This window comes from Acinonyx jubatus, chromosome B2 (assembly GCF_027475565.1).
Source record: "Acinonyx jubatus isolate Ajub_Pintada_27869175 chromosome B2, VMU_Ajub_asm_v1.0, whole genome shotgun sequence".
NCBI lineage: Eukaryota > Metazoa > Chordata > Mammalia > Carnivora > Felidae > Acinonyx > Acinonyx jubatus.
In genome coordinates, this window is record NC_069385.1 from 76,891,953 (window position 1) to 76,902,283 (window position 10,331).

General features: G+C 42.7%; 1 protein-coding gene across 1 annotated transcript; it reads right to left on the reverse strand.

The window, feature by feature from the left end:
- Window positions 1–3,025: 3,025 nt before the first annotated feature.
- TPBG (trophoblast glycoprotein) lies at window positions 3,026–5,117 on the reverse strand. Its single transcript, XM_015066188.3, has one exon. The coding sequence runs from the start codon at window positions 4,975–4,977 to the stop codon at window positions 3,718–3,720; it is 1,260 nt and encodes a 419-aa protein (XP_014921674.2). The 5' UTR covers window positions 4,978–5,117; the 3' UTR covers window positions 3,026–3,717.
- Between the last annotated feature and the right edge of the window lie 5,214 nt (window positions 5,118–10,331).

The window sequence follows — 10,331 nt, forward strand, 5'->3', positions numbered from 1 at the left end:
ATTTCCTCTCTTCCCTCTCCTTTACTGTGAAAAATACTCACACAAATATAAAAGTGAAACCTGAATCTCATCTAAAAAATGTCAGTCTTCACTTTATGGTGCTGCTCTATGAAGGCTGGATGACTAAATGGATTTGGGAGCAAGAAGAAAGCACGTGCCAAATTGTTTTTAACCTTGCACATCCTCATGGTTGTCTCTTTTAGTGTACTCTTTGGAGAAAAACTTAAATGGAAAGCAGAAATGATACGAAAAAACTCCAACCTAGAGCTGCAAAGGCTGGAATGTCCTCAAGAAGGTAAGCCCATATTGGAACATTAGCCAAAAGGGACAGAGTAAAACGGAATCCATAAGGAAACAATCACAGTTCATTTGGACCTTCCTTCCTTCTTTCTTTTTTTCTAACATCTAATTTATGTTAAAAGACAGAAAACAAAGGTATGTTATTTCTAATTAAATATTGAGCATAATCCAAATTTTCTGCCAATCAAGATAATTTAAAGGATTTACCACTAGTGATTTGCTCATTTATTTCAACCAAGCCTTTCCTCACTTCTGGGAAAAAAAAAGAAAGAAAGAAAATCTTGTCTATTATTGATAGTATCAATTTATGTAGCTCCTTTTCCTTAAAAATTTTTATTGACTATGCTTCAAATTCTCCTGGTTTTGTGGGAAAAATCCTTCAGCCATAAGGTACAAATGTGCCTTACAGGTCACCATCGAATCACACCAGGCAGCAAAATTGATGATGTATACACATATTAATGTATCAAACTGAATGATTACATTGAAAGGAGGCAGCTGCAATTCAGGGTCAAATAGTGTATTATCCTAAAATCTTGCATTTTAAATAGAAATGTATTGGACATTTTAATAGCTTTTTAAATTGAGGAATTTATCAAGTGCTTAAATTTTTAAGTATTTTCTAACTTCCTTCAAAAGAAACTTGTAAAGGATAAATGAAGGATGGTTTTGCTGAAACAGCTTTGTTTCAAGCTGAGTAATAAAGTATATTACCAACCAAAATAGTTTCTTTTAAATGGATCACTTACAGGTTTCTAGGATTAGTAATGCATAATGGTACTAAAGATCAGCTTTTAAAACAAGTACGCTTAAATAAAGTGATGATACTTTTATTTCATTTTTCTATTCACTTATACATATTGGATTTATCTCAGACTACCTTAGAAGTTATAGACTTCGAGTATTATGACTGCACAATAGCAATTGTTTCCAAAGAGTAATATTTTTTGTCAGAAGAATGTTCTATTGCCATGTATTGGAGAATAGCAAGGAGTGATGTGACAGAAAAGGGAGCAGTAGCAAATTGGGAAGTTCACACAAAGGAAGAAACAAGGGGATGAAAAAGAAGCAAGAAATCGTTAACTTCAAAAAAGCCATCCACCTAAAGTGAAAACAGCTTCACTTTACTCCAGATCTTGCTTCAGTGAGTAGATGAGAAAAACTAATGAATTTACTGCTTCCCTGGATCTTAGATACAGCTCAGTTTTTAACAGGTTATTATATGAGGACTAAAGAATTCTTCTAAATAGACTATAAGTATTACAATTTGTTTTCCACAGTAGCAGCAGACTTCCCAGTGAAAGTCCATCAGTAGCCTACTTCTAACATGGTGTGTGTGCCCTTATTTATTAGATGCTTTCACTATTTTTGGCAGGCTAATATCTTCATCATTCCTAGGAAATAATGGCAGCCAGCCAGTTTATGAATTCCTGGTGAACACTTAAAATGTTTAATGGAATATTTAGTACCGTATATTTAACCTTTTCTCGGGTGATTAGTTATAGGATCTGAAATAGAACCTGTAAGTAATAAATACTGTAATATTTCATAAAATGAGCCTTATGAAAGTTAATATAGTTAAAACTTCATATTCCAACTAGAGTCTAAACAAGGAACAGATTCATACATCTTTAACCCTATTTTGAAAACTTCCCAGTTTAACTCAGAGAAGAAATAGGCAAAGACCACTAGAACCTAAAGTTCTACATTCCAATTTCATTTATAAAAATATGGAAATGGAAATTTTATTTCAAATATAAAACACTGTAAAACATAATCAATTTAAAGAGAAAGAAGGCCCTGAGACTTACTGATACAAGTTTACCTACACTGTAAAGTAATAACAACTAAATTTAAGTCACTGTATATAATAGCTTGGAGATTAATGGAATTTACTTTTAAGTTTAATTGACTCATAACAAACTGAGCAAAAGAAAATCTTGTCTATTATTGATAGTGTCAATTGATTAACCTATTGCTTTTATTTACTCTTAAATGTGATTTATTCTTCACAAAGGTGTATGTAGAGATTAGGCAAAATCGGAATATCCCCAAATTCTTAAATACTGAACTGAACATAACCTATGATTAGTTGAGACACTTGTTTATGGACATAGACATTTATCTGTGGTTATTGCCTCAAATTCATAGCCTATCATGACAGTTTTCTAAACATACAAGCAGGATCTCTGATAAACTATTGACCATGTATATTCCATTTTAAATGTTTTAGAAAAAATATTCTCAAGAAAATCTAAGTTCCAATTTACATTATGATCTTAGGAAATGTTTTTTAATTTACATTTTTAAGTCTTTTATTTTAGGATATTCTGTTTCTTTAAGACACTTCGTTTGGAAACATTTATTTGCATTAGATGTTTCCTGGTCTGCTCTAAAAACCCGCAGAACAATTTCATATATAAAGTTTTATTAAGCAAATAATTTTGTTCCATTCTAACAACGTAGTCTAGAAAAAGCTCCAAACTGTGAGCTGTTTAAGATGCAGAACTCTTCCCTCTTACCTTACCAACTTTATAACACTCTTTCAAAATTGCTTCATGAATAGCATTAACTTTGGGACCATGAGATGTCTATCACATGAATATTCAACTCTGTTTAAATCCTGAATGGATCCACCATCTCAAAACTATTCCCAAAATCTATTTATAGAAGACATTACTCCTACTCCTTTTTATTTCAAATAGCAAACTTGAACACAACTGTAGTTCTTTTAAGAATCTTTATTGAAGTTTTTCTTAACAATATAGTCTGTTGGATCTCAATGCAGTTTATTAAAAAAACTTCAGTTTCATATAAACTGCAACCAAAAAAGTAATTTACTTTGTCAAAGAAGTTATCTGAAGTTGCAAGTTATTCTCTGTAATAAGTAGAACAGTAAAATGTAAGCATGCTCTCGGATGCAGGTGCTCCTGTGTACTATGGAGTTAACTTTGAAGAGCTTGCTAAGATCTGCAGGCAGTCTATGGAATGCATTTATTTTCTCCACAATTTATGTACATGAGAATAAAACTGATATTTATGAATAAAGTATTTTTCTCAAAAAAGTTGAGGCAGCTCTTGTTGAATGCTATCCGTGTTATGGGTACACTGGCTACCCCTCGAACTGTACTAAGAGAAACAGACAGCCGGGAGTCCATGTTCATGCTGAAACTTGAAAAATCCATCCACACGAGTTGAGTTCCAAGAAAAGGAAGAGGATAAAACACTACGCACAGCTTTTCATCGTCTTACATTAACAGGACACACCAAGAAACTTCACATAACAAGGGAGCAAATTCCCTTCACTGCTTTCAGTCAAGGTCAGTGGTGTCCATAGTGGAGAGTGGAAGTGGAGCAAGCTTAGGACAGAATAAAGCTTAAGTCTACATCTCATGCATAGCTGTCCTCGAATGTTTCTCAGACATCCGAATTAGAACTGAGGTTTGTTAACCTGGGGTCCGCGTTGATTTCATATCTGTAGTGATACCCTTCCATGTGATCCCTGCAGGCATCTCTGATGTTATGCATCCACTTTTTTATCCCCTTGCGGTTCAAGTACAAAACCAGTAAGAAAATGGCACCTATCAGGGCTAAAACAATACCTAGAAAGACATAAGAAGTCTGCAGGGATGGAGGGAGGATAGGGTCACACTCCAGGTGGGAGCTGTTGAGTTCCAAAAGGGCCCGATTCCTCATTTTTTCCGGGAATGCACAGGCGAGCCTGGCTTTGCCCTGCACTACCTCTGTCTCCTTGAGCCAGGCCACCATGTCCACCATGTGACAGTCGCAGACCCAGGGATTGTTGTCCAGGAAGACCCTGACGTGGGGCAGGCTCTGCAACTCCGCCAGGGTGCCGTTGTGAAGGACCTTGAGGGCGTTGTCCTCCAGGTGGAGGCTTTGTAGGTGTGTCAGGTTGCGGAAGGACACGTAAGTTAGGCTCACCAGCGAGTTGTTGCGCAGGTCCAGGTGCCTGAGGCCGGGTAGGTGCGCCAGTACGTCCCGAGGCAAGAAGAGGAAGTGGTTGCTGGCCAGTTCGAGGCGCTGGAGCCCGCGAAGCGCATGGCCGGCGCGTAGGGACGCCGCCACCATACCCTCGAAGCTCCGGTTCTGCCGGTGGTCCTCAGGGGGCACGATGTGGTTCAGCATCAGTTCCACCAGGGGGCTGGGGGCCGAGAAGCTGGCGTTGCTGCCCGAGAAGGTGAAGGGGCTGAGGTGGGCCAGCGGGTTGTGGCTGAGGTCGAGCTGCCGCAGGCTGGGCAGATGCTCGAAGGCGCCGGCGCGCACCTCCTGCAGGCGGCTGCCGCTGAGGTTGAGCGCGGCCAGCTCCGCCAGCGGCGGCCGGCGGGCGAAGGCGCCGGCGGGGAGCACGGCCAGCTGATTGCCGGTGAGGAAGAGGTTGCGCACGTAGGGGGGCAGGTCCGCGGGCACCTCGGTCAGGTTGCGGTTAACGCACTTGACAGTGCGCGCCGCCTCGGAGCACTCGCAAAGCTGGGGGCATTGGCCCGGCAGCGGGGGCTGGGCGGACACCGCGGAGGCCAGGAACGACGTGGAGGAGGTGGAGGGCGCCGAGGAAGTGAGAGAGGACGAAGAGACCCAGCCCAGGAGGACCAGCGCCAGCCGCGCCAGCCGCAGCCGCCCGTCTCCGGCGGCGGGGCCCCGGGAGCACCCCCCAGGCATCGCGGCGCGGCTTTCCCCGGAGCTGGGCTGGGACGGCGCCCGCTCCGAAGGCTCGGGAGCTGGTCCGGAGGGCGCCGGCCGGCCGGAAGCGTCTGGAGAAAACTTTCCTCTCGTGGGAGCAGAGGAGGGACGCCGCAGCCGGAACTTGGCTAAACCCCTCGTCACCCGGCGTCCCCCTCCCGGGGCCGATTCCCCCGCCCCTTCCCTCTAAAAAGTACGCACGGAGGCTCGGGACATTCAGCTCCGCGCTCTTCCTCCCGCTCCTCTTCCTGCCGACGCCCCCGGGTGGCACCCTCTTGCCTCTTTTGTTGGCGCCTCGCGCTCGATCCGCTTCAGGACCTGGGACAGGCGGGAGAGAAGCGTGAGGAGCGGCGGCGGCCGCAGCTCCCCGAGTGCGGGAGCCGGACTCCCCAAGCCAAGTCGTCCCCACTCGGTCCCCAGGACCTCCCTCCGAAACACCGTCCAGGCTTCGCCTCCCCCACTCCCACGCACATCTTTCCCCGGGAGAGGGGCGCGCGTCCCGAGACACCGAGCGTAAAGTCTTCCTTCTGCCCAGGCCCACACTATATATACACTCTTCCAGCCCCCCGCCCTCCTCTCTCCCGATCAGATTCGTCCCCCGAGTCTAACTTCTTAATCCCCAGCGTCTTCCTGACCAAACTTCTCACTCTCTCCTAGCTCCGTCCCCCACCGCCTCGGCTGGCGACCCGCCTTCCGGGGTCTCCGCCCCCGCCCGAACCTCACCTCCCGGTTCAGGTTTGGAACGGAGGGAAGTTTCAGGTTACAGGAGTCTTTTCATCTCTTTTGGTACCTTCCCGGATTAGCAGGAAATGGAGGACCTAACAGCTGTCGCTCCCCCCCCCCACCCCCCCGCCCCAGCCAGACCCTCGGATCCCAGAGGGGGTTCAAGTCATCTCCAAAGAGTACCTTAGCGAGAGGCTGCGAACAAAGCGGCGGTGGGACCCTGGACCTACGCTACTATCCCTTCAAAAGATGGTAAGGGGCCACGGCGCAGCCTCCGCGTTTTCGCCGTCGCCGCTTGCTCCCCACCGCTCACCTCCGCGCCCGTCACCTCCGGAGACAACTCTGAGTCCCACCGGAGTCGCGGCGACTTCCCGGCTCCGCGCAGCGGGCGCCGACTCTCCTCGCACCCCTGCCCCTGGCCCAACCTCCGCAGCTGGGAAAAACCAACCCTGGGGGCGGGGGAGAGCCAGGCCTGCTAGAGGGACTTCTCCCGCCGCGCCGCCAACCTTTGCAGCCCTCGGTTGGGGGATTTAAGAAAGGAGACTGGGGGGATCTGGGCCGCGCGCCTCCTTCCGGTGGAAATTAACGAGAGATGTGCCAGGAAAGGTGAGGGAATCCCTTTCTCTCCCCCTTAGCCTGCATCCTTTGGTGGTTCCTCATTTTGCATAATGTATTTACCTTGGACAGGAAGAAAACCGCTGGTGAAGCTCGTGGAATTCACCCTGATTTGGGCATCTTGGGCCGTAGAGTTAGATTTAGGGGTGACAGAAGCACATGAAGCAGCAGCATTAAGAAATGAGCAGAAAATGTACAGCGGCAGCAGCAAAATGCCCAGCAAGCTGCAAGGGAGCTTCAGAAAGTCTTCCCACCCGAGTGATAACGTTACATGCCAATTTAAGGTTTAGGTGTAATTAATGCATCCCCACCTGTCCCGCCCCCGCACTTCTAGGATAGTTACGGAACTTGAGAGCCAACTTTAAGGGGGGAAAGGATTCGTGGAGAGGAGATTCGTTCTTGGTTCATTAGCTTTTCTCCTCCCCAAATTAAAAGCAGAGGGAAGAAAACAGCAGCCAAAGCATGCTAGAAAGAAAAGGCAAATAGCAATGACTTGAGTCACCCAGAAAGCGGATGTGGCAGCGGTGTGTCAGTGCAAGTCCCTTAAGATGGGAGAGCCCACGAGATGGGGGATGGGACGTGGGCGGCCCTTGGAGGACGGAAGTTTGGTCCAGATGTCTGTCCTCCCTGGGAGTGCCTGGCAGGCTGGGGAGGTGGAGAGAATGGAAAAGGGATAGATTGTTACCTGGAGAATCTGTTATATCCCAGAGGTTTAGGGTCCTGAGGGGTCCAGCGTTGCTCTCTGAATAACTCTGTCCAATAATTGTCCTGAAAGGATGAGAAGGTGCTGGTATTCCAGGCTTCTTCATTTTAGAGAGAGAATGGCAATTAGAGGAAATAGTTGGGAAAATTAAGATCTGGAAGATAATATAAAAAGGAGCAAATAGGGAATGCTGAAGTTTGGGCCTGTGACATGTGCCTTTAGCCGGAAGAAATGCCCCGATTCTCAACCTGATTCCTGATTACTTTGGTGGAAACAGTCTGCAGAGTCAACAGCAAAAATGGCCCAGACAAGGCCTAGAGGTGTTGGAGACTGCAGTGATTTGTACAAAAAGCCAGTCTTGTTAATTCGTATCTTCACAGTTATCTAAATTCTTTTTTTTCTTCTTTTTAAAACTGTTTTGCAACAAGAATGTGAAATGCTTTGAAAAAAGAATCTCAAAAGATAGAGTCATGTTCTGTATCTGGACTGTGGTAGCGGTTACATGAATCTGTACATGGTTTAAAATTCATAAAACTTTACCGAAAAGAGTCGATTTTACTGTATGATAATTTTTAAAACAAAATGAATTCCTCAGGGGAAACATTGTAATAATGTTCTGGCATGACATTGATTCTGATTCTGATCTGAAGAGCAAGTACTCTGTTGAGGAGAAAGAGAAGCACTTTAGAATTTAGAGAGATAATATATATTTCTCACTGATCCTCAAATCAACTTGGCAATATTGATATTATTCATATCACTGTCTTTTTATTGATGTTGTTATTCTGTTTTGGGGTTTTTTTTTAATGAAAAAACTGGGGTTCTGGGCCAAGAATAACTAGCATTGACTTAGTGTTCTTTCACTGGCCAAGCCCTGTGCTGATCACTTTACAGAAATTATCTCCTTTATTCATCGTGTCAGTACTCAGGTATTCTTACTCCAGTTGTACAGGCAAGAAATTGAGGCAAAAACAAATTATGTAACTTGTTCTAATGCGTGGTGGATATGGGGACAAGGCCCAGATTTATCTGCCTCTCCTACATATCCCACATTCCACCTCTAGCAAGGTTAAAGACTTTGTGTAGGCCTGCTCAGCTACACTTAGGCAAAATCAAAGCCTCACCCCTGGTTCTTTTTCCCCTTCTTTTCTCTCTTTTCTTCCCTGCAGCTGGCACTTGGTTATGGCTGCTGAATCAGGACCCAGAAACTTGGGGTCATTTCTAGCTCCTCCATTTACTGTGTGACTTTTGTATACCTCTGTTCCTTAATCTGTAAAATATGACCACTAAGAAAACTTTAAGGCATTTCCATTAGAATTGAGATAATGTATGTAACACACTTAGCAAAATTGCCTTTATTATTGTGCTCTCCTTAATTATTCTCCCTCTCATGATTTATTGTGCAACCACTATATATCTGTAAATATGCTAATGATAGGAGTACAAGGATGAATGGTTTATGGTCTCCTTAAAGTAGAAATGCCAGAATTCACAAATAAAAAAATAAAAATTTCAATTTCAGATAAATAATGAATAATATTTTAGTATTAAGTATGTCCTGTGTAATATTTGAGATGTACTTAAAAAAATCCGTTCCACTTGAAATTCTAAGTTAACTGGGGGGCGCCTGGGTGGTTTAGTTGGTTGAGCACCCCCTTTCGGCTCAGGTCATAATCTCATGGTTTGTGGGTTGGAGCCCCACATCAGGCTCTGTGCTGACAGCTCAGAGCCTGGAGCCTGGTTCAGATTCTGTATCTCCCCTTCTCTCTGTCTCTTCACTGCTCACACTGTTCTCTCTCAAAAATAAAAAAAAAAAAACATTAAAAAAAATCTAACTGGGCATCCATTTATTTGATCTGGTAACCAAGGAACACATAACCTGGTGGAAGAAACAGACATAGAAACTAAAGCTTTCAATGCACAACATTGACTGCAGTTTGATGTATGTGTATCTTTCCAATCTCCTCTCCTTTGTATATATTTCACTTGTGATTCTGCTATTTTTTATATGAATGGGATCACAGTATATGCATTATTCATAATTTTTCTAATTTAGGACAACCATGTATATCATTCTATATCCATACACATAGGTTTGCTTTCTTCTTTTTTAAAGACTGCAAAATATTCCATGGTTTGAATTGTTATACCACATTTTTTAATTGCCTTATTGAAAGACATTTAGATCAGTAACTGCATTTTAAAGAAGTTTCCTTTGAGTGAGAAAAGCTTACTAGAATCCATTCTATTTTGCTCATCTTAAGAATTTTAATTATCTTAAATTATCATACTTGCCTTGTTCCTGACATCTTGGAAATTTTTTGTGTGAGATGCTATTTATATGCTCTAGAGCAGGACAGAGGATCTCAGAGCATATTCGTTCCCCATTTATTCTTTCATTCCAAAATGAAATAAAAGGAGGATCTGAATGTCCTAATGGAGAAGAACAATTTAGTGTATTTCAATAGGTCACTTTGTAGCCTCCAGGAAAATGTCTCTGCACTATCATTTATTTAAATTGTTTCTACAGGAACCATTTTTCTTCTAATGACCCAAAGGAAAGTCATTAGTAAATTATTGGAATATTGCTGTTAAGTCCTAAGAAGGCAAAGAATAATGTAATATTAAAAAAAGGGCGGGGGTGACTGATTATGGCCACTCTCATGAAAACCAGCAGAGGGAAGCCAAACAGTCCAACATGGACAAACATCAACATTATGTAAAACTATTAAATTTTGGTCTCTGCCTTAAATTAGCAAAGAAATTGATAAACACTTTCAAATCTGAAAAATATAAAACAAAATCAAGTATTGGTGAATAACATCAAGCGCTTATGTCATAAAACCATGAAACAACACTTAAAACCACAACAATCAACCTGAGGTTATATGTATCCACTCACGGAGAAAACAATTTTTAAAAATTGTTGATGAAAGGAACAATGAGCTGATTGTTTCTTGAGCAATCAAGAGCTGATTTCAAATTCTTTTAGAAAGAAATGGGCTTCTTGTCTGAGATATATAAAGAAGTAAATTAAAGACAAATTAAATTAAGTAAAGTAAATTAAATAAGTAAAGTTAACTTAATTAACTTTACTTAAATTAAATAAAATATAAACCAGGGTTGGGTCAAAAAGGACATATTTTTTTCATGAGTCAGTATAGTGGAGGGGTGGAGCTAGTAAAAGGAAAATATAACTAAGATGTTTCAAAATTTATTGGAGTTTAAATAAATACTAAAGAAAGAACATGAACAAGATAAAAAGCTGTAATAGATGGAAAGATTAAACTGG

Coding starts and splice junctions, on each gene's coding strand:
- TPBG (XM_015066188.3), bottom strand. CDS start 4,977: ATGCCTGGGGGGTGCTCCCGGGGCCCCGCCGCCGGAGACGGGCGGCTG.